Source organism: Drosophila mauritiana, chromosome 3L (genome assembly GCF_004382145.1).
Source record: "Drosophila mauritiana strain mau12 chromosome 3L, ASM438214v1, whole genome shotgun sequence".
Classification (NCBI taxonomy): Eukaryota; Metazoa; Arthropoda; class Insecta; order Diptera; family Drosophilidae; genus Drosophila; species Drosophila mauritiana.
The window spans coordinates 1,329,525-1,353,385 of NC_046669.1; the positions used below are offsets into that span (position 1 = coordinate 1,329,525).

The 23,861-nt window shown below is 45.1% G+C and overlaps 2 protein-coding genes and 5 non-coding genes across 7 annotated transcripts; all 7 read left to right on the plus strand.

Annotated features, from left to right (window-relative positions):
* The first annotated feature begins 8,209 nt into the window (after positions 1 to 8,209).
* Positions 8,210 to 8,281, plus strand: Trnae-cuc. The gene has a single exon. It is a non-coding gene; the product is annotated as a tRNA-Glu (tRNA).
* Positions 8,282 to 8,453: 172 nt separating this feature from the next.
* On the plus strand, positions 8,454 to 8,525 carry Trnae-cuc. The gene has a single exon. It is a non-coding gene; the product is annotated as a tRNA-Glu (tRNA).
* A 155-nt stretch (positions 8,526 to 8,680) lies between these two features.
* On the plus strand, positions 8,681 to 8,752 carry Trnae-cuc. The gene has a single exon. It is a non-coding gene; the product is annotated as a tRNA-Glu (tRNA).
* Positions 8,753 to 8,874: 122 nt separating this feature from the next.
* Positions 8,875 to 11,824, plus strand: LOC117140326 (DC-STAMP domain-containing protein 2). Its single transcript, XM_033303176.1, is given in 11 exon segments — positions 8,875 to 9,323; positions 9,374 to 9,684; positions 9,736 to 9,996; positions 10,053 to 10,429; positions 10,479 to 10,647; positions 10,695 to 10,997; positions 11,049 to 11,183; positions 11,186 to 11,273; positions 11,328 to 11,453; positions 11,514 to 11,592; positions 11,666 to 11,824. Coding segments are annotated over 10 exon segments (2,298 nt in total). The 3' UTR covers positions 11,666 to 11,824.
* Trnae-cuc lies at positions 11,686 to 11,757 on the plus strand. The gene has a single exon. It is a non-coding gene; the product is annotated as a tRNA-Glu (tRNA).
* A 198-nt stretch (positions 11,825 to 12,022) lies between the features above and the next one.
* On the plus strand, positions 12,023 to 12,094 carry Trnae-cuc. The gene has a single exon. It is a non-coding gene; the product is annotated as a tRNA-Glu (tRNA).
* A 9,119-nt stretch (positions 12,095 to 21,213) lies between these two features.
* LOC117141702 lies at positions 21,214 to 23,234 on the plus strand. The gene is made up of 2 exons (XM_033305313.1): positions 21,214 to 21,605; positions 21,656 to 23,234. Exons 1-2 carry the CDS (start codon positions 21,214 to 21,216, stop codon positions 23,208 to 23,210), a joined length of 1,947 nt encoding a protein of 648 aa, XP_033161204.1. The 3' UTR covers positions 23,211 to 23,234.
* The last annotated feature ends 627 nt before the right edge of the window (positions 23,235 to 23,861 follow it).

Here is a 23,861-nt window from a genome sequence, read left to right on the forward strand (position 1 = left end):
CCAAATGCCGACGAGTCGAAGCTGCACTTTTTGTGGGCTCCGTGGGGTTCAGCACGCGGCTGCCACTCGTCGATCGACTGATGAGGATGATCCTCCCCACCGCCCAGGAGCGGCGGGTACCTCCTCCTCGGCCAGGTGAGGCGGCTTCTTCAGCGGCAGCCTCAATTTGCCATTGCCTGCCCTCGGGGGCAATTTGGAGCTCGGTTTTTTTTTTCTTTACCTCTTCTGTTTTTCGGTTATTTTTTCTTTTTTTTAGGGCTGCCTTACTTTCAGTGGCTGTAATTTTTGGCCGGGCTTTAAGTGTACGTCCATCCGGGATACCATCTTCCTGGAACATAGACAAACACAGCCCCGAATGCCACTGTTTTTTCTGCCTTCATCCCCCCTGGGGAGCACTTAAATTCGATAAACAAATGGTAGGGCGGAAAAAAACATACAATATGCATGTCCTGCCAATCGATAACAGCTCGAATTTGCAGCACAAATATTTCTGGCAGTTGAGCTACAACATTGTGTGCTGCAACTTTCGGTGTTCATTCATGTATTTCCCATCCCGAGGTCCCATGAATTTGTCAGAAGTATCTGCATAAAGTCTTGTTTGGCATTTGCCATCAATTCTAATTCATATTCTCCTCCGGTTCGGTATGCAAAGCCCTCAGTTGCCATGGCAATGGCCAAAAACCGAGTGGAAGTGACAGCAACTCTGGCAGCGATTTCAAATTTGCAGCTCGAGAAATGAAACACACGGGGAATGGGATTGGCAGTCGGGATGTTCGGAGGGATGGCAAACGAACTATAAAACAAATACATCATTTTATAACATTTAAGGAAATGGTAACTGTGTTAAATTCAGGACTTTAAAGATGTCTCTTATGAACTTGTAATACTTAGTTAAGGTTCAAGAACTGGAAAGTCTTTCCCCCAATGAGGCCACTCTGCATCCCCAGGGGATCCATAAACCCGAGTTCATTTCATTGGGATCAACCCGATCTTATTGGCAGCTCGGCTGAGGGAGAAGGGGAGGGACTCATTAAATCTCAACTCGCCGCTGGCTCATAATTCAGCTCAATATAAATCTGTTAACAAAACGCTTAATCCGCTTTGTGCGCTTTATTTATGGCCATTTGATGGCGCATTATCGCATCAGGCACATGGCACCCGTCAGGGGTCGTCTGCCCCTCCTCGGATCCTCCAGCTGGCGCGCCTCATAATTGGATTCGTCACAGCAGCACCCTCCTCCCCCATCCAAGCCTGCAACCTCTGGATCCCATGGACTGGGCCATAAATCGCGGGCTGCTTGAAATGCAAATTTTCGGGACTGCAGCTTGTTGAAGTCGCCGTTTGGTCGAGTATCAGCAAATGTTGCGCCGGCTGCTGTGCTCCGTCTGCTGCCCAATTAACGCCATCGGAAAGCTGGAGAGGAGTCGGAGGAGCAGCGGCAATCAGAGTTCACTTGAACACCTCGCAATTAAGGCCGTCGCGCCAAAAGTGCGTGGCTCAGTTGCGGGTGGAGTAAGAACAAGAAGTACAACACGATGCCATGTTCCGTGCTCCGCGCTGGCCGACTTGTCGATGGCCAACAAAGGATAATCCAGACTGCACCCACTTGGCCACCGAGAGTCACTGGCGGTGTCAGTCGACGAACATTAGCAGCCAGGGGAGAACATCCCACGCGGAAAAGTAGGCGGTGGTAACCGAACTTTCAATTCCCTGACTCATCCAAATAAAGTTGGTAATAGAAGAGGAAACAAACGTGAAGTGAAACAGATCATTTTCACTGTTACGTAATGTGGCATTGATATTGAAAGTGCAACAACTGGTTATAGACAGAGTAGCTTATCCTGTTAGTGAACTATCCCAACTATTTAGACCCCGCAGAGGCAGCCAAAACAATCGCGATGCGGATTAAGTGGTTTGTTGTCACGGTGATTATTCTGGGATTCTGGCCAGGAACAGACGACGCGCTTGTTGTGCCCCCGATGCGCATCTAATGCGACCCGAAATCCTGCCGCCAATTGGGATTCGCTTTGCATTAATTAAGCGCACTTAAGTGGCCCAGTACCTGTGTTGGCGTTCCATGTCCGATTGTCTCCCGGACCGGGCCAATTAACTTTCGCCCAGCGAGGTGAGCAGGTCCTGGATTCCCGCCTCCTAAGGCAATCCACAAGCAATTAGTGCCGCCCTGCGCTGCTGCCTCCTCCTGGCAAGGAAGGGGCAACACTTAGGGAAAACATCAATGCGGGAAATGAATATCGTTGCGAAGAGTGGCAATAAATTATGTCTGCGGTGGCGTCTGCCAGTTGATTGAAATCCTGCCAACTCCAACAACGTCTGATCGGAATCGGTCGGAATTAAGTTCTGTTAACCCGGCCAAAGCAACAATTGCTGAAATGGACGCAGACGGCTTCAGGTATGCAAAAGAGCAATATTTCAGAAAATGATGAGTTGCAGATGACGCTGCCGGGGGACCGCAGCATCAACAGATGCGCCATATTCACAGTCTTCAATGGTCTGGATGAAACCACAGTCCAGAGCAAGGGAAACCAGTCTGCAAATAGACACAGCAAACTTCACAAACTTCCGACGGCAAAACAATCTTGGCAGGTGCACAGTGGAGGAGCTGGAACTGGATACCTAGTAACTACATAATAAGTTCCTTAAAAATTGTTCAAAATAAGTTACACTGAATATAAAACAATATTACGAGAGTTTTTGATGAACATAAACAAATAGTTTGTCTTAAGCAATTATACCAATACATGCCTAAAAACCTAAACCAATGACTTTAGCTTTCGGTTCCACAGTTCGCCGTGACTCATCTGGCTTGGTCTGCGGTGGGGATCCAACTCCTGGCCTCCGGTCTCGCCTCCTCCTTCGTGTGCTCCTCCATCTCGCCTGCTGTTGGTGCATTGTTTACTCCGCACAGAGCAAAACAAAAATGCAGCCATGGACTGGCCCAGACATCCGAGTTCGAGTCCGAGAAACTCTGGCGAGGAAGAGCAGGAGCTGGAGGAGGAGGAGGAGCTGCGGGCTGCTGCGGTTTATCTGGTTGCGGGAAGCGAAGCTACATTTTATGGATTTATTGAAAATTGAACGCACTTGAACTGCTGCGAAGGGGGAAAGATGCTGGGCTGGGCTGCATCTGCCCGCCTGCCTGTCTGCGAAAGAGGCTTGTTTGGAAAACAAATAGACGAACTCCGCCAGGAGGAGCTGCCTCGCCCAGAAGACAGGAGCGGAGTTGGCCAAAGCGGGCATAATCGTATAGTATCTTGTTGTGTGCATCAAATTACATACTTTAGTATTTTATTAAAACCAAACCGCACCTGTGTTTGGAAAACTTGCGACTGCCACGCGATCGTTGCATGCTGCATTTTGTTTGTTTGGTTTTTGGTTTGGCTTGCCTCAAGTTTTTGGTGTTTTGTTTATGGAAACGCGTGCGGTCAACAACAGCAGCAATATTGAGACGGGAAAATTAACACATGAAAATATGACCAAGATCGGCTATTGCTGAATTGAGTGCAACACTATATAGATTTGGGAATGTATTCAGTGTGTTTCGGAAATTACCATAGGCCAACAAAGGAGCAAAAGTCGTAGATCAGCAGGCGACAGGCCGGGAATAATGTGATGCATCCCCAGCTGAATTGGCGCCTGGAAGAGAACAAGTTTGGCGTTCAAGTTGGGCCGGTTCCCGGTGTGATTTAGTTGATCTGGCTGCCCTCGGATCCTCAGTGCCAGAGATGCGCAGATCCTACACACTCCTCCGTGGTCGCCCACACAGTTTCCCAGGATGTCGTGGCGGCGAGGAATGCGAGTGCAGCCACGTGGGCAGTCTCCACTGTACTGGCAGCACCTCTACCTCTTGCCCAATCCGAGGCAGCTCTGGGTTTTCCCACTCCGTCCCTATCTATCATGCACTCGATGTGTGACAACAAACAAAACACTTTGCGAATCGCTTTCATCTGCTCGAAAATAAACCGAATTCCAAGAAACATTCGCTCTTTGTCTTGTGAATTGTGAATTGTGAAAAACGCACGACAGCTCTTTGGGTTTCTTTTGGCTCGGAAAACGAATTGAAAAGCGCCCACGCCAAGTGGGATGGAATGGGGTGACCAATTGGCGCCTGGCGACACTCGAAACGATTTAGATCCAGAAACCAGGGGGAGCATTTTCGCCAACTACCAGGCCAGACCAAACCAAACCGGACAGGTGGCCATCAGGCGGATGGAGACCCCCTAAAGTGTCCCATAAATTCATTAATTTGTCGCGCTTTTTTCACACTAGCCGTAAAATATTTGTCAGCTTTACGATGGCTTTAATTCTAGCGTCGACGCATTAAAAACTAATGCGGGGAAATTAATACGAATAAATTCTGAGAATTGTGCAAAACGGAGGGGGGCTGAGCGGGTAGGTGCACCCAGCGGATCCTCACAAATGTCGTTATGGATGTTTGGGCATTTAAATTTAGCTGGCAACACGACGAGGCGACGATCAGCCCACTGAACGAGAATCGGAATCGGAATCAGAATCAGACGAGAATGAATCAGCCCGAAATAGAAACTGGGTAGTAGAGTGGGAGCACAACGAACAGCATGATATTTATGGGGATACCCTGGTAATTGGGGGTATGATCTATACGAGCAAGGAACTTTGCAAAGTATGGCCACACTAAACCAAATATTTACAGATGGGCAAATCCCACAATCTCACATCACTGATTGACTACAAACTACCAATAATTTGCTAGCAAATGCACGTCATAAAATCAATTACCTCTTAATATACATTTCAACATTTAAAGCAGATAATATACTTTTCATGCTATTACGATTTAATGCGCATAATTAGTTGGCATTCGTTTGAATATAAAACATATCCTAAATGGCTCTGCTTAATTTGTGCAAAATCATACAATTGTATTGTGTTTGATGTTTTTGCAGAGCACTCAAACTGCTCAGCTCATTAAGCCAAAAATAAATCTTGTTTTATATATACAAAATCGTACGATATCTCGGACAGATGCTATCTGCTATCTGCCCACCTCCCCCAGTTTTGGCCAATCTATTTTGGTGGCCCGTGCGACAAAAGCCAAACCCGAAACGATTTGCGAATGTTTGGACCAGTCTGTTTTGGGTCTGTTGCGATTTGATGGGCCAAGTCAACTGGGGGCCCTATTTAGTCCATCACGCAGTCCGTCAATCAGTCAATCAGCCAGTCAGTCGGTCAATCAGCAGCCCACACTCTCGAACGCTTCTTGGGCCAGTTTGTCACTTGGCTGTCCCATTAGCCGCCACACTTTGGGTCAGCGGCCCATAACGGAGTCTTAAGATTTCAGGGGGCAGATTTGTGGGTGGGCGTAGGGCTAATCCCACCTTTTAGGGCCTGAGCCTAAGCAGCTTCTTTTTGCGCGGCTGCCAATTTATGCAAATTGCTGATTGAATTCAAAATTTCGAACTCGAAATTCTGGCGTCGACAAATATGGCAACACGCCTCTTGCCTACGAAATTAATTCGGTCCGCGAGTCGCCAAAGATAGCGAGCAAACGCGACAGCGGAGACGCCATGAATCAAAAATTGTATAAATCGTATCAAGATCTTGGCGAGAGTCAAGGTCTTCGCGCCGTGGCCACGGCCCACATCTTGGTCTTTCCGACGACGGCAGGGGGACTCCGATCCGCGGTGGAGCACGCCTAGGTAGTCCGCCGGCATAATTAACATGCGCCAGAGATGCCAACGACTTGTCAGCCGGGGAATAAAAAAAAAACGGCGAACAAAGGCAAATTCCTCGCTGGTGGGTGTCTTCTTCACATAATCCCCAGCCATGGATGCCCACTTTTCGATCGCTTCCAATGGGTATTTCGTATTTGAGTTTCTAGTTTCGCTGCACTTGCCCCATGCAGTGGTTATATGATGGGATTTTATGATTTCTGCAGTATTTATGGATGTTTCATTGATCTGCGGCAAACGTAAACATTGGAGCAAAGGAACACTGGCATCATCGTATCGTACTTTCACTACTAATTCTAGGAACAAGCCTACGTGACATCATTTTTTGCATACTAATCCGCAACTTCTTAATGAGATTCTTTCACATGCCGCGTAAAAAACGATCCATTTATCGCCCGCTTTCCCCTTCTGCGGTAGCTGAAAACCTCGTTTAGGAGCAAATAAAAAAACTCTCTCTAATTGCCGACCTTTTCGCAGACGAACTTTCCTCATAATCGCGTCTGGCGGCGGTCGTGTCCAGTCTTTTGGCCATTTCATTTGGCCCGTTGCAGAAACCGCTCACTTTCGGCTAACAAATCTCCGGCTGACCTCGATGCAGGCCACACACGTAAAAGGGCTGGGAAAAATAGAAAGAACTTCTGCGCTTTTCATTAATAAAGTGCTGTCTGTCCATTCCGTCCGTCCGCCTGTGCCAGTAACACATATATTACATAGTAAAAGACCAGGCCAACGGGCAAGTAATCAAGCGAGTTGTGTACCAAGAGTTACGCGGAGTAACCAGTTACGTTTTATGACCTGGTCGCCACGTAGATGGCCAGCAGTGCGGGCGGCTAATGAAAAGAAATGAAGTCCGAGCTGGACTGCGACTGCGAGGAAGTTCTCGAAACGTGAAAAGATTGGGCAACATTGCAGCTCTGGCCATGATTTTCCCGCACTTTATGGGCCGCATTTCCCCGAAAACGCAGCCAAGTCCAAGAGCAATAACTACGGCATGGCTGTCACTTGTGTCGCTTCATTGCGGAAACCATTCAAACGAAATTTCCCTCATCGCGCGACAAATTTCGGGGACACCCAAGTGGAGAGGAAGTGGAATCCGGCTCTAAACGGCGATTACCGGCGGGTTCAGGTGATGACAGAACCGAAATAACGCTATTTTACGACTGCTACATGTGGAAGCCCCGAATTTATGTGGAAATAAAGCACGACACATCACGAACAGATAGCCACAGATACATAGGGCCACCGACAGTTTATTAATTATGATGAAATGCTCCGTGCTCCTCTAATCCCTTCCAGCAAGCAGTGGCGCCACGGGGCCTAAGCTCCCAAAATCCCCGGGTGGAAATTCAGGAAATGTTTGCCCAGCACCATCGACAAGCTAAAGGCGGAAATTGATTTATAGTGCTAAGCCTAAGGGCTATCCCATTGGATCAGCACTTGGGAAAATCCACAGCAGAAGTAGCACTAAATGTTCGTGTCACTCCCGTAGAGCTTTTCAACTGAGGCAATTCAGTTTTTTTCTCAGTGCATGCGGATAAGCCGCGACGGATCTTTCAATACATTTCCGCCCTGGGACATCTCCAAAAGCTCTGCCTTTGCGGTGCCCCAATATTCGATATCCTCATCCCATATCCTATATCCATCCTACAGCTGATAAGCAGCGCCAATTGCTGCGATGGGGCTGATGCCTCAGAACATCCCACATCCCACGAGGCCAGACGAAAATAGCAAGGAAAGCCACGGCACGGCCAATAAACCTCAAATTATATGTGCTATATGTGCTTTATATATAGAACAGAACGGCATAGAATAGAGGCGACACATTAAAACAAATTGAAATTACCAAATGCATCTATGAAATTTATCGCACGACAGCCAGACTGACTAAGAAGACACAATGGAACTGAAGGGACGCAACGGCGGGGAATTAATTTATGGACATCAATCTCAATACCGCAGTTTCCAACAAACCAGCCCATTGCCCCCCATAATCCCCCGTCGCCAACGCTCAGCTCCACCGAAATTTGTATGTTTGTTGTTTCGGGTTGGAAATTTATTTTTAATATTTTTTCGTAGCGATTTTTCGTCTGCATTCGCCGCCTGTTGCCATTGTGGGCGGCCAAGCCCGATTCGAAAACATAATAAATTAAGAATATTTATTTGTTTGCGGTAATTGCGCGAATAATTGATGATTATGTGCCCCATTCGCAGCCACTGGAGTCCGTCGAGTCGTGGGCATCGGCGAATGCAACTGCCAGTGCCGAGTGTTGAATGGATTTTAATTAATTCCGAAAAAGGTTTCATGAAGTTGACCTCTCATTACAGTAAATCTGAAAAGCTGCGTGGGTGCTCTGCGAGAAGGTGATTTAGTATTCATTGCCGACATCGGTCAAGAATGATGAACAAGAACAGCAACCAGGATGAACGAATTCCTTAGGTTTTCGAGAAATATTCAGAGGAAATTCTGTCGATCCACTATCACATCCCATATTGTCTAGTGGTTAGGATATCCGGCTCTCACCCGGAAGGCCCGGGTTCAATTCCCGGTATGGGAATATGGTGAAGAAATCTTTTTAGAAATTTTTACTTTAATTTAATTTATTTATAGGTCTATTTGTAGATCAACAACAAAGGGGTTAAGCTTAATACTGTCAAAATGGAAATTTTTCTTTTTAAATTGTCGAACTATTATAATCGTTAGCCAACACTGAATGCAAGAATGTCAAATCCCATATTGTCTAGTGGTTAGGATATCCGGCTCTCACCCGGAAGGCCCGGGTTCAATTCCCGGTATGGGAATATGGTGAAGAAATCTTCTTTTTAGAAATTTAAACAAAATGTATTTGTTGATCTGTTTTTAGATCCAAACGTTTATAAGAGCAAAAAGCTTTTGTTTTTGTTAAATTATCAAACTATTATAATCGTTAACCAACACTATATCAGAGAATGCCAAATCCCATATTGTCTAGTGGTTAGGATATCCGGCTCTCACCCGGAAGGCCCGGGTTCAATTCCCGGTATGGGAAATGTGGTTGAATTGATTTTTTTTAATTAATTTTAAAAATTCAGTGTGATACAAAATATAATTTCTGTGACTTATCTGTCTCTAACTTTTTTCGTAAAATAAATAGAATTTTTTAAATTGATTATGGATGACAAAAGTAATGTATGCGATACGTACAGGCGAAAGAATGCAATAGTAAGCTCGGAGGAAGACACGGATAATTTCACTGGAAAACGCATTAATTACTTATACAAAAGTCACCGCAACTTGGAACTGGACCAGACCGAGTCTGCGAAACACCGGGATTCCATCTGTGAAGGAGATGCGCCCATCTATCCGCTAAGCCCGTCGAGAGATCCCGAGGATCCTGAGCCAGAAGACGACCCTGAAGATCGATGCCAAAAATCACCTACAGAATGTCGATGCAACGCATTGCTTTACGTTTTTGGAGGATACATTGTCGGACTTCTAATAGTACTGATATGGTACTATAGGAATCCTCAAGAGGCCTGCAAAGATCTAAATGGAAAATGGATTTTCATCGTTTTGCTTGCCTTATTGCTTATTATATTGGTTCGACGACGTGCAGCAAGGTGTGTTGAATTTGGAAAGAATTTTAAGCTTTTTATTACTCCTTTAACAGGTGCATTGCAGTGTTATGCCTTTCAAGCTGTTCAGGCAATCTGTTTCGGATAGTGGTTATTGCATTAGCTTTCTTGGTGGCTTTTTCGGGGCCTGTAAAAAATATAATCCACAACACGTGCATTTTGGCGAACATTCTCACCTGTGAACAAAATGTCCTCATACAGGCTCTAATGCTTATGCAGCGAATTATAAATGATCCTTCTCATTCAGTGGAGGAGGCATTCAAGACAACCTTGTGCGAAGTGTCCCGACTCATGAATAAATTGGACAAACTTTTGCTAAATCTGGAGAGACCCACAGCTCATATACGTTTGTAATGAATAGTTTTCTTAGCTCGTTAAGGTAACTTGTCATCCGCAGATGCAACTTTTAAGACCTGCACCGATTGGTTATTCTTACAGAAGGATCACTATGACTACAAGATGGGTACTCCCTATAATCGCTGCTTAAAAGCTGGTAACTTGAGTATTGCGCATTGCAAGAGCGAATTTGGGGAAGGGCAAAAGGAGTGCTGTAAACTGAAACTATTCCTTTGGTTCTGTGATAGTCTCAAGACGTATACAACTTTTTTCAATGATAATATTCAATGGTCTCAGATGGTCATAAAGGATATATTTCAACGTGCGTTAAAGATACTTGATTGTTTTAAGTTAATTACAGCCTTAAATTTATCATAGGTTTGCAGTTATGCTTTATCAAAATCCGTTTCATTTTCATAACCACCATTAGTTTTGATCACAGCTTGAAATTTAATTCAACAGCTCCATTTCCCTCTAACAAAGACCACATTAACGTACAGGATGTAAAAGAGGAATTGGAGGCACAGAGATACAAGATACATTTGGTGAACCTTTGGCTCGATTTGATTATCTTCATACTCTTGCTCACCATTATTTATCAATCCATGTGCTTTTGGTTTCGCTACCTAACCAATGACAACTATGAAAACATCTATATAACAGAGGCCTTCGAGGACTACGATGACCAGTACCATCAGATCATGGGTTTAAGAGCCCTGCCCTTAAGCAATTGCGAAGATAACAAATATGTGAAGGTAAGTTCTGAACTTAGCTTAACAAACGTATATTTACATAGATCCTTAGATAAGCTCAATGCGACTTCTGTCCAAAGAATTCGATACTATTTATCGTTCAGCGATCTTCTTGGTAATCACAGGAATACAGCTTTTCTGCATCTGCTTTGTGGACTATAGTCTTTATAGTATGCTAACTTTGATGTCCTATCACGGACATATGATTGAAGATGTTAAACGTAAGTTTAATCTCAGATAAATTTTACTCTAAAATTGTACATTCCAGCTCCTGCTTATACAAAAATTGTTATCAACTGCGGAGGTAAAATTGGCGACATGCTACGAGATCTGGTTCAGGCATTTGAGCCAAAAACTTGTAAGATGAATACTCAAAGGTGTCTACCGATCCCAGGGTATCCAAAATACCTCCGATATGTGTGGGTCTTATTGCTATATTTGCTGGCCTGGTTCCTGGTTTTTTGGGAGCCATACGGCCTGCGACAAAGACACCGTGTTATGATGTACTTTTATCCAGAGGAATCAAGGCGCAGATCTCACGATTTGCACGATATCATATTAAAAAATAGAAGTAAGAAAATATTCATGTAAAATAGTATATGTATTGAAAACTGTTTTCTAGAAAGTTTATTTAAAGCAAGATGCGAGGAAGCCCGTTTATTGAACGCCTTTGAAAGCACCCATGAATTTGAATCATTCGCCACGTGGCTTAATTCTCGTCTAAACTGGTATGCTCTAACCTTATATTTGAATAGATTTAACAAAATCCACCTTGCAGGTGCCTCAGTTGTTGTACAGTATCTTTTATTGGTCGATGTTGCACCCTGTGCAATAAACCACTGAACAAGTGAGTAGATGAATATTTTTAATAGTGCACTCTAATTATAATCGCCGTGTGCAGATGTGACAATGTTCCCTGTACCTGGCCAAGCTGCAGGGGTATCTACTGTAAAATGTGCTTTCAGGAGAGCAACAATAAATGTGTTTTATGCTGCCCCGAAATCGACGATGAACTCTTAGAACCAGAGTAAATTAGCTTAATGTTTATAAACATAAAACCAGTTCTTAATATTGATTTCATATTTAGGAACTCTTCGGGAAATTCGGAAGCAGATTTCTGCAGCATTGATAACAAAGATCCCCAGCCGCGAGATAAGATAACATAGGTATTCAGTCTGCAGTCATTTGAAGAATAAATAAATATTTATATAGGATTTCTTATAAAAATAACAATTATAGTTGGCTGCCACGACATCAAGTCCCATATTGTCTAGTGGTTAGGATATCCGGCTCTCACCCGGAAGGCCCGGGTTCAATTCCCGGTATGGGAAACTACTGTGGAGGCATTTTTTTTTCAACTCATCCATATTCTTGTATTTTAGCAAACAGCTTACACAATTTCCCATAATAAATACAATTTTTTATTAAACTTATGTACAGCATTTTGTATTGACTCATAAATACGTAGCCAAACTTGTTATGGAGGTAAAAAATTAGTAACAAAAGCTATAAATAGAACGCCTAGCTTACGTTCTCTTTTCAGCCGCAACGAGTTGCTACGCTTATACAAGCATTTTCGCCGCGACCGAACTTAAGTCCCATATTGTCTAGTGGTTAGGATATCCGGCTCTCACCCGGAAGGCCCGGGTTCAATTCCCGGTATGGGAAACTTCTGTGGACATATTTTTTTTTTAATGTAGGAAAAAAGTTACTTCAAATAATCGACTGGATCCTCAGACAATTCGCTCCTTCCTTTCGTCGAATTCCAATAGGTTCTCAAAGCTATTTTTTTATTGACTGTCCCAAAGTTTTCTTTTAATTTGCTGAGGAATAAATTGTGCTTTCTTATTATTATAATCCCTACTAAATTCACTCGAATCCCCCAGCTCAGTTTTTCCCCATTCTCCCTGAGTAATTTTCTATCCCATTACCTAATTTCCTCTTCCTGAATGGTCAAGGACCCTTCTCCTTTAATCCAAATAACTTTCAGCATAATTTTCTAATTCAATCGGTGGTCCTTCCTGGCAAAACAAACCCGAAGTTCCGTGTTTTTCTGGGCGAAGGGAGATGGGCTAACCTGCGGGTCTGAGTTACGAGACACTTTCGAAACGGACAGATTTTACGAGCCGCCTGCCAACTGGAAGTAAACTACAAATGTTTACACAACCGGAGGGAAGGACGCAGGACTAGGAGGCGGTGGCGGGGCGCGGAGTTGGGTCGGCCTGGTAAAGTTGGAGCAAAAATTGAAAAACTTTTGCCATAGCCTTGTTTTTTTTATGATGATGACGACGACGACTGCCGCTCGATGAAAACGCCTATTTTCGAAAGGGCGGTGCACACTTGCCACGCCTCCTCGACGCCCCTTCGGCAGTAGGACAGATAAATATAAAATTCGGCGAAAAGTTCTCCACACGTCTGGCTGATTTTCCTGGTTTCCACTTTCTAGCAATTTAAATAGCTTTCTGTGCCAGCTACTTAAGCTTCAGATACAAATGTATCTATGTCTTTCAAACTCAACTGCATGTGTAAGACTGAGGGAAACGGAAAGGAAACTGAATGTTGCGGAACTCGCACTTTCCCCCTTCCGCGTCTAATTGTGCGGAAAATTGTTGGAAAATAGGTCGCTAAATGCAAGTGGCAGACACTTTCGTCTTGCACAAATATTTAAGCGATTGAGAATTTCTGCTTTAATAGCAGGGGGAGAAGTGCGGATTCACCTCGATCCTACCCCTTTGCGGTTAGATTCTCAGCTTAATCAGGACCCTCTCATCAGATACGTTCTCGCATTACACGCGGTTGGCTTTTCCCCTCGACTATTTTCCAGCTTTTCCTGTGGTTTGGCAATTTTGTTAAAGATACAAAGCGCCGATACGGAACAATGAGATGTGTGCGAGAGCTGTAAGGTGAGAACAAAGCGTTCCCAACCACAAAAGCAGCGGAAAAGCGAGAATGGGTACCAGGAATTTGCATAGAGGAGCCAATGCACGTTGGTTCATGAGGCATGGAAAAATGTAGCAGGTAAATGCAACTTGCTTTAAAGTATTTTGCATCAAATCCAGCCAAACTAATCAATTTTAGAGATGTTAAGTAAATTCTGCAATCCTATATTATAGTATGGTACGAACAAAGATAGTTGTTCCACTGTTCCATTTAGAAATGATATCTGGCTCGTAGCTTTTGCCAACAAAAGAGGTCCCGCAAAGAAAAGCCACAGCACAACAAGCCCCAAAAAGCCGGTGAATCTTTCCATTCTGTGTGGCACCGACGAGAAAGGAGGTCCTTCGCGTAATTGCAGCTCCACGGACGGACTGACCACGCCCACTCAATGAGCAAACACTTTTCAAATGCAAGGTGTGTGTGTGATAGTATTCCTAATTACAAGTTTAAAGGCGGGCGGACAGGCGAAACCAAATTAATGTGGTCGATGGAGGGGAGTCCTGGCCGTGTTTTAAGGACGGGTTAGTGCACTTTTTGATCGCCGAATCGCGTGTCACAGCCATTTCAGCCCATTTCCACTCCTAACAGGTTCAAGTGCAATTTAATTGAGCGAAATGCATAAAGGAACACAAACACCAATTAAATGCGACATTTTTATTTGCGGTTTTCAGTCCGTTCAAATTAATATGGCGTCGTCGTGTCACAGGAAAATGGCTTTAATTACCATTAGAATTAGTTGGGCGTGCAGTTCCTGGTGGATGTGGGTGTGTTAAAAGGTCGGCGGAATGTTAAATAATGAAGTAGTAGTAGTTTAGACCATGATAGCTGCATTTAAAACTGGCACTGTGAATTTGAATTGGCTTTTTGGTTTTTAATAGTTTATTCTAAAACTCTTCCAATTAATTGTTGTAACAAAAAGATGGTATTAGTGACCACAAACACACAATGAAGGGCACCAATCAGGTAGTGAGGCGAGGGATAGGCGAAAGTGGCAATACCATTTACTCATTCCATCGGCAGCTCGTAAACAAGGTGTGCTCCCATCCACGATGCTGCGCAGGAGATAAGCAAGTGCAGTGGCGCTAACAGGATCATAAATCCAGCGATATAAATCTGAGATGCGCGATATACGTATGTATGTAGGTGGTGTCTCCTAGTCCTGCTCCTTTCCCAGGTGATAAACCCTCGCACACGTCGAAGATTTTGAATTACTTTCGTTTTTATCGCCGGTTTTCATAATTCACACGCGACCTGCCTAGGAAACGAGCAAGATTCGATTCGGATAAATCTAAAGGGGCGAGGTGAGAGGAATAATGCTGACGACTCACTTCATCATAAATTCACCTGTCGTTGCCAGTCCATCGAGGGGCCACCAAAAGAAAGAAAGAAAAAGAACCGGACCTGCAGCGGAAGTTGTCCAAACAGTGTCCTGGGAAAATCGAAAGGAGGCAGTGGCAGTCTTGGTCCGAGGAATTTATGAATTTCGTTGGCGTGGCGAGTGCGCGAAAATTTCGTGGAATTTTCCGGCTTCAGGAGACGTTGTCGCGTCATCCGAATTGAAATTTCATTAGTTTTACGAGGGGCCCAGCCTTCGATGGGTTTACGACGCTTCCAGGGAAATCCACGGCAGAACCAGCCCCGAACCAATCCGTGTACATGGTCGTCGGAGTAGTCGAGTCAACGCGATGCGATGAATTATGGAAAGCGATTTACATTCGCTGGCTCATATTTTATTGCTGCTTGTTAATGTTTTCATTGCTCCGCCTTTTCCCGACGCTTTTCTTATTTGGCGAATGCATGAATTATGGATTTTCCCCTTATGGCGATGCCAAAGAATGCAAGCAGCGAAAATTTGTTTTCATTGTTGAAAAATTCTGCGCCAATTTATTGAAGGAGCGGGGTGGGGAATGGAGTTGCCTGTCTGTTTCACAAAATGGATGGGTTTTTGAAAGTAAGAAGGACATCTTTAAACTTCCATACGAGTTAGAAAAGAAAGTTTTTCAAGACTTCAAGGACTGTTAAGACTGGTCCAAGTAAAATAACAATTTAAAGTAGCTCAGGCAGGATATATATATTTTTCTACGCTGGCAGTTCATCCAAATTTCCGACAGAGGGCGCGACCCCTTCGGACAGCCATAAAAAGGACTTGGACTCGCCACTCAAACGCAATAAAATTGTATCAAGAGCTTCGTCGAAAGGGAAAAACGCGGGCAGATGACATTAGTGCTGCGAGCGGAGAATTGTTATATTCTTAACAATATTCCGGATATTTATGACCCGTACTGGATACGGGATCTGGGATCCCATCGCAGTGCCGCCCGGTCAAATGGAGCGTGTCCCGTGCTCCAGTTGCCATTCCATTTGTGCTGAAAATACTGAACACTGAATGTCGGATGCTGAATATGCGTGAAATATGTTGCGAAAAATTTTAATGCGCTCGCTGCGGGCGCCAAATGGAAATGGATGGGAATGGGCGTGGGGGTGGCCTGGGAAAATGGAAAAGCGGGAGAGCGGGAAAGCGGGAAAATGGTAAGATGACAAATGATTATGGAGCGTAATAAATTTCAGCGCTGATTGAGCGACTGCAGCTGCGAGGAATCGCATGCAAAAATAGTAGAATCTAGGCGTTCGTTAACCCCCACCGGGAATAAGTCATCCATTAATGAAGCTAATTTGCCGCACAAATCCTAGCGAAGCTCGCCGGCTCTCCTTCAAATCCCATTTTCCAAGTCGGGCAGACAGAAGAGCCCGGAAAAGTTGATCCCGGCTGCTTATGGCTGACACGAGTGTCATCCACTCCTATCATATCCCGATGCCTTTTCCCATCGCCCCAGCAAATAACTGAGAAATTGCAGTGGCAGCAAGTTTATTGTCTCCGGAGCTCCGAGTCCTTGGACAGCGTCGTACACATGAATCCTGTGTGACTGTGTGCGTCCTCCCTCCTCCTTCCAGTCAGTGCTCAAGGAGTTTGAATTTATTTTCCTCGAGTGCTGCGCTGCAATTGCAAGCGAAATGTCCGAGTGCAGGTCGCTTTTCCAGCATTTTCCCCTGATTGGGCGCTCACAGTCGCCGACAAAAGTTTGCCCTCAGCATTCGATTTGCTCCATTTCCTGCCAGTGTGTGGACTATGGATGTGGATGGTGTGTCCCTTGCCCATCTGCTGGTCAGGAGAGCAGCAATAAGCCCAGCTGGACATGCGGATTATCGAGAGCGACTCCTGGACACGAGAGGTGAAAAACGTCTTTCTTTTTCGATTTGTGCATTTCGGTAAGGGGATCTTGGGAAACTTTTCCGCTTGGCCTCTGGGGTACGTGGCTAATCTAGATATTAGTTAGTTTATCTCTTGAAGAAAGTTGCAAACTTGGTGTATTGCTGTGACACTTACGATTTGATTGGATAAACCAGATAAACCTCCAAGGCTTAATAATTTCAGTATAGCTCTTTCCAATACCTTTAACTTAATTTGGCACATTCCCAAACTTGGAGGAGGAGTCACCCGACAGCTCATCCACAATGGTTAGGGATTGTAAAATCGTAGCGGTGAATATTACCCAATAACACATAAAAATCGAGACAATGACGCACTACAAGTGAAACACCTACATTATCTAAAACAGCCGCAGATGAGACACAAATTTCTGTGTTTCTTCGCTTTTTCGGAGGTGAGAAGTCGGGCGGCGGAAAGTCAACAATAATAAAATATTTAAAAAAGGAGCGGCGGGGGGAGTGAGGTTGGAAAAAGCGCCCAAGAAAATGAAGTCATCTTGTGCAAATATGAAAACAAAGTCAAGTGTTAATTTGCGTGGGAAAACAATTTTTCAGTTCGGTTCGAAGGCCCCGAAATGAGGCGGCTAAAAGTTCTTTTGATAACGAATGCTCTTGTTAATTTTGTTGTAATTCCCTGAAAGCAAAAGTGTGTAAGGTGCGGGGCATCCAATTTCAGGCAATCTGGGAGCGTGTGAAAGGTCAAACTTCATCACTTCAGCGATTAGCCACCAAAGAGCTAATTTTGTCGAGCCAAATTAGAGTAAATCCCCGGCCATTAAAAGCCGCTCTTCATTGCAAAACAGCCAAACAGCAAAACAGCAAAACAGCAAGGCCCAAACCAAAAGACCAAGAAACGACCCAACCCAACCCAAAAATGAACCCAACTATGGAGGAGCCCGGCAAAAGTTGACACCACAAAACATTAACTTTCAAGTACATCAAACATTTTGTTGGCTGTTATCTCAGCAGGTCCCACAAAGGTGCCACCAACTTTGCCGCAAACTGGGGCACCAAGGGGTTAAGAGTGGAGGATCGAAACTTTGTGCGTTGTTTCGTTGCGTTTTTGCTTGTGGGCTGTTGTTGTTATTGTCATCATCATCATCATCATCATCATCACGGTTCGTTGTCTTTTGTTGTTATGCGAATGACATTTCCATGTTGTACAAAAGTTTCTCGACTGCTTCTCGTTTTTATTATTATTATTTGTTGTTGTTATTGTTGTTATTGCTGGGCCAACAACAGCAGTGTGGGAAATGTATTTATTTTTATGATTGTTTAATGTTATATTTTCCACGTATTTCCCGCACAGGCACACGAAAAAGTTGCCCCAACTGCCCCAGCCGAGTTTCGTTTCGTTTGTGCTTTACTTTAAATGTTTTAATTAGTTCCGAATCGAACCCATCATCAGTGCATCCATCGACTGCAGCCCAGTGGAGCCATATTCCCATTCGAATTAATCAAATCATCATCATCGGCATCATCGCCCGAACGCCACTCTCGATCCCTTTGATCTCCGGCCAAAACATCTTTCAATTAACGGGCCATGACCGTGGCAAAGGCCAAAACCGATACCACGGCCCATACTTCAAGACCCAATTCCAATCCCAATTCCAATCCCAATCCAAGTCCAAGGCGAAGACGAAGGCGATCGAGAAGGCCGGCGTCTCGGTCGCTGGGTGTGGCCATGTGTGGGTCTCCCTCTCTCCCTTTCTTCTCCCAGTGCATGTGTGGGGGCATCAATCAAAGCCGCAGTTAATACACTGGGCAAAAATGGGCCATACATATCTTTTAAGATTTTGTCTAGTTAAGAAAGAAGTTCTCTACTTACAATTCAAGTTCGCTGTGTAGCAACCTTTGGCAACTATTGAGTGATGCCCTGGCCGAAAGGGGCAGACAGATCGGCTCGACTGCAAGCTACCCAGTGAGTGATAAATCAAAGCACTGCCCCCCACCAACCTTCTGAGCCCAAGCAGGGTCTGCCTCTCCATATGGGGGCGCCATTCGTGTGGTCTTTGTGGCTCCGGAGCTGCAGGCTCCACTTGGATTCGATTCGATTCTGGTGGTTCCTCCGCCGCTGTGTTGCTTGATTTTCAATTTCATACGCACCGTTGGATGCATTTCGCTGGGAGGAAAATCGCTGCACTGAGCGGCAATTTATTGATTAACGCGTTTTGTTTTTCCCCGCGCTGCGTGCACTTTTCCTCACTTTTCGAGCGCCGTAATTAAAATGTATTTTCTTGAATCATTTTCCGAGGATTCTTCTGGCTGCTGGGTGGCCAGTTCTGCTCCGTCCACTCACCATGCTTTTTCCACAGCAGCAGCAGCAGCAGCAGCAGCGGCAGCTGTCGTCACCAAGCCGAGGCAATAACTCAGGGGTCCATCATCAATTTTACAAACCCAAACCCTGCGCCACGACCCCCAGTCAAAAAAGTGTTAAAGCGCGAAAAGCGGCAGCAGAAACGACAACTGAAGTTGGGCAATTTGTTTCGCTTTGTCCGCCCGGGAAAGGGAAAACAATGCCAGGTGAACTCGAGGGGGGTGCACTTTTCGTCGCTCATTTGCAATTTTTTGTTAATTTTTTGCCTTTGTCAGCCGACTGCCGATGGCCGCCGCTGATAAGAACTTGCCGCAACTCCGACGCAACAATGCAATAATTACAATTTATATTTGCAGATAGAAATCGCACATTAAGCAGGCAAAATTGCAACTGCAACTGCAACTGCAACAGCAACTGCCTCAGTTAACCCATGAGGCCCATAAAAAAGTGGACAAAAAATACCTGTCAACGTGTGCGTTTTAACGCTTCGTCAATTTTGGCCAGTGGGCGAAGTTAAGGTCGCTGTTAACGTTAATGTCCGAGCCGAAAGTTAAGGCAGCTGCTTCCAGTCTGCTGCTTCCAGCTGCTTTTGCTTTCTGCTCTTGCTTTCTGCTTGTGCTTTCTGCTTGTGCTCATGCTTTTGCAGCACAATTGTCGGCTGCTGCAGGGGTCATTGCCAAAATTTCAATCGACTCGGGTGGCCAAAGTAAAAAAAAAAGAATCAGGCAAAAGCCAAATATCCAATGCTCCACAAAAGTGCAGGGTATAAGGGAGTCAAACGATGACGAGGATCACCAAAGGAGCAGTGACTGATGGCTTCTTTATGATTTAAAAAATTAATAAACTTAAATTAATAAATTTAACAATATCTTCCGAAATAAATATGCCATGTTACTTATCTCATTAATTTGGATGAACACAAGCCTTCATAAAATGGCTATACCCCATGAACCAAAGAAGGGTATTTCCCAAAACTGACCCAAAAACAGCAGACGGTCGATGCAGTCGATTTGGTGGTCCACTTTGCATATGTCAAAACTAAAGATGACCTGATCCTGATCCGCAGACGGTGGCCACCGTGTCCAGTTACACGTTTGACACCTGGCCTCACCTGGCTGCGTCTGCCTGGGGCCCCCGAACCCATTGCCCATCCCTTTCATCTGGCGCAACTCAAGCTGCTGGCGACTGCCGAAAAAGATCAGAGAGTGATCCACTTGGCCTCTTTTGATCCTGCTCCTGAGGTCTTGCGACTTCGGTTGGCCACGCGTGCGCCAGATCGGGTTACCAAACAAAGTAAGAAGACCAGCGGAGGAGATGGCTTTCTGGGGGCCAAGGACCTCCTGCCAGGATGCGAAAAAAGAGAGCAGTTTGCTTGACTCTCTGGGTGGTCCACTCGGATGCTGCTGGCTGTCGCTTTCGCTGGCAATGAAGGGCTAAAGGCTAAGTGACTGCACTCGGCAAAAGAATCTGTTGCGTAAGAGGTTACTCCTGTATAAAAGTAATTCCAAAACAGCAAAATGTAGGTTTCCAGTGTAGTTGCACCTTTGACAATCGGCGGCTACCTCCTTCCCAATCGCCAATGGCAGTAGCAGTAAATCATCGCAGCAAGGACACTTCAATTAGGCCATAGCGCCGCCTGAGCAGCTCCTTTGTGCCGTTTTCTCGTTTCCACCGCGTTCCAATCGCAATTAGCAATTAGCACAACATTAGCGCGGCTGACCTTTGACCTCGCTGCCACTCCCGCTGCGCCCGTCATTGTCCCTGTCCTTGTGCGCGAGTGTCTCCTGTGCCTCCTGCGAATACCCCCCCGGTTTCCATTCGAGGAGTGTTCCCTGTGCTCTGTGTTTTGTCACGCATTCATTGGCCAAATGGCCGGCAATAATTTGCGGTCGTCCCATTGTGTCCTTCGTCCTTAGTCCTTCGATCAGGCGCCGCCGCATATTTACATAATTGCCCATGTCTCAGTGTCTCACGCCATAACGCCGTAAACACGGCAAGGAGGATATAGCCCGCAGTTCCAGATACTCGCAGTCAGCTTGATTTGTGTGCTTGGGCATAAATATGAATTTGAAAAGTGCGGAAAGTGCACACTCGCAAGTAGGAACTAGTATGAATACTGAACATAACACAATTTAATGATTTAAGACTAGTTTCTTGTCTTAACTGAAGCATAGCAAACTCAAAACAAGCGCATCGAATCTCGCAACTTTACAGTATCTTCGCATAAAACCTTGTCTAATTCATCTAATCCAATTCAGTTGCTACAATGAGTTTGTGGAGTAATGTCTTCTTACTCTGTAGCATTGAGTTTTTATTATGCAAAGCCAAATTGAGTCTGCACTCCCACTATCCGAATGTCGCAAGAACTTTGGAAAGCAAAAAGTTTTACGTTGACAGTCCGTCGTGTAAAATGCCTGAAATGGATCCTTTTTCCGCTGACATTATGAGATTCTTTAAACGAAAGCAATTCAGGGAGTGTAGCAGTGATAAAGATTTGCTCATAAGTGAGTTCGATCCGCATCTACGACAATACAGGATCCAAATTGATGAGAACTCCACTCAGCAGCATTTAAAGAAGTTCGGCAATGCAACACTCAAGTGCGAATATCAGGTGATAGGTCGCAATAAAAAGGATTCGTTTCCGGATATTCATTTCAGGTAAGTTCGACTAGGATTTATGCACAAGTAAATTAACTTATCCTTTGCAGTCTTTCCAAACCACAACCCTTGAGTGAATCCTTTCTGGTACCCAAGACAATTGACTTTATTTGCACCCAATGCCACGCCGTTTATGGAAACACTGAATTGGAGCTTCTTCAGAAGGACGCCTTTCTATTTGTACAGGATCGACTGAATCACGGGCATAAGAGTCCGGAGGATCATCGGCCAGATTTGGAGTCCAAGCCGAATGTGATCATCCTGGGCATTGATTCCACATCCCGCATGAACCTGAGACGCGCCATGCCCAAGGTTCTCAAATTCTTGCAAAGACCAGGATGGTTTGAGATGCAGGGTTACAATAAGGTCGGTGAAAATACGCTGCCCAATCTTTTGGCCATACTCACTGGAAATGCCGAGGAGGACGCCCTCTTCAATGGTCGTTTTAGGCACAGCGGATTCATTGACAAACTGAAGTTCATTTGGCAGCTGTTTAAGAAGCATGGCTACATGACCGCTTTCGGAGAAGACTGCGGTAAGATCAACACATTTAACTACCAGAAGCCAGGATTCAAGCAACAGCCAGTGGATTACTATCTTAGAAACTTTATTGTGGCTTTGGAAACTGTTTTGAAGACCAGGCGCGAGTTTGGAAATGTTTTCTGCCTGGGACGAAAGTTGGGTTTCAAATACGTATTCGACTTTGCCAGGCAGTTCATGCAACGTTTTGAGAATTCAGCGCCCGTATTTGGAATCTTCTGGAGCAATAGTTTCACCCACGAGGATTTCCTAGGCGCCACAGCCTTGGATCACGTGTTCTTGGAATACCTCACGTTGTACGCTGAACTTGGCTTTTTCAATCGTTCCATAGTAATGGTGTTGAGTGACCATGGTTATAGATACGGTGTGACCCGGCAGGCTTCAAAATCCGGTTATCTGGAAGAACGTCTTCCCTTAATGTTCATACATGTTCCCCCTTGGTTCCGAAAGAGATATCCCCAGTATGTGGAAAACCTAAAGATCAACCAGAATCGGTTGTCCTCCGGCTTTGATCTGCACATGACCCTGCACCATCTACTCCAGCTGAATGCCACCTCCATGGCGGATTTCAGTCCGAAGCTTCAGGCATCGCAGTGTAAAATGTGCCAATCCCTGTTCTTCCAACTTCCGGATAACAGAAACTGTTCTCATGCGGGAATCCGCGAAAAGTGGTGCTCCTGCGAACCCACTGAAACGGTAACCAACCAAAGTCTCCTTAAAAAGGTGGCTCATGAGGTGGTGCATCAGATGAACCAGCATTTGCGGGATAGAAATCTCAATACGCTTTGCGAGAATTTCGCTTTAAAGAAGGTCCTCTACTTGGATAGCAAAATCTCATTGAGCGACGACTCCCTCGAGGACGAACAGCTGCACACCTACATAATCACATTCGACACCAATCCGACTTCAGCGCATTTCGAGGCCACTGTACAGTGGAACACGGAAAGGCAAACCTTGGCCATGAATGTGGACGAGCTGAGTCGCTTGGAGTCCTACGAGAAGCACAGCAAGTGCACAAGTGATCCAATAATCAAGAAGTATTGTATATGCAAAGCATTTAAATAAATATTCTATAAAAGGTACTATAACTATTCCAACAGGAAGTACGGCAATTGTCATTAAGCATTTAAGAATAGAGAAAATACAAATGAGACCATTACACAATCGCTTCAAGAGATTCGTGTTCCAGTTTACCCAATTTATGATCAGCTTTTGCAGTTGCATTCATAGATGAACGGCGAGAGTGGGTCACAATTAGTGACCCCGCTTGAATCAGCGGAATCCGCTTTCCTCCGGTTCGCTGATTGCCAGCTTCCGGATGTGTCATCCCGCGATGAGACGGAATGGAGGAGTCTTCGCCAGCGCTGATCGCGGCAATTGCCCTTCCCTTGATTGCCATCAATTGCGCAAAACAGTCGCCGTGAATTGGGACACGGATAGTACCGGGCAGTGATAAGCACAGCGAGTGGACAAGTGCGTCAGTGATGGATTACACTCATCCGCCGAGCAAGTGGCGCCAAAATGCGTGGGAGAATGAGTCAGACCGGGGATTGCGTCATGTGCAAGTCAGCTAGTTATATAGGCAGGTGGTTTATGAGACTTTAAAGAATTTGAAATAATTCTGCATTTCAATTTCCCGCTTTCGGATGGCGCCTAGCTGCTTGTGAGCAGTGAAAGTCCTTGGAGGTCTTCGAGTTGCACCTCATTTAATCACTC

Excerpts from the sequence above, each read along its gene's own strand:
- LOC117141702 (XM_033305313.1), top strand. The coding sequence starts at position 21,214 with ATGAGTTTGTGGAGTAATGTCTTCTTACTCTGTAGCATTGAGTTTTTA. Across the intron at positions 21,606-21,655 it reads TTTCCGGATATTCATTTCAG|TCTTTCCAAACCACAACCCT; the intron begins GTAAGTTCGACT and ends TATCCTTTGCAG.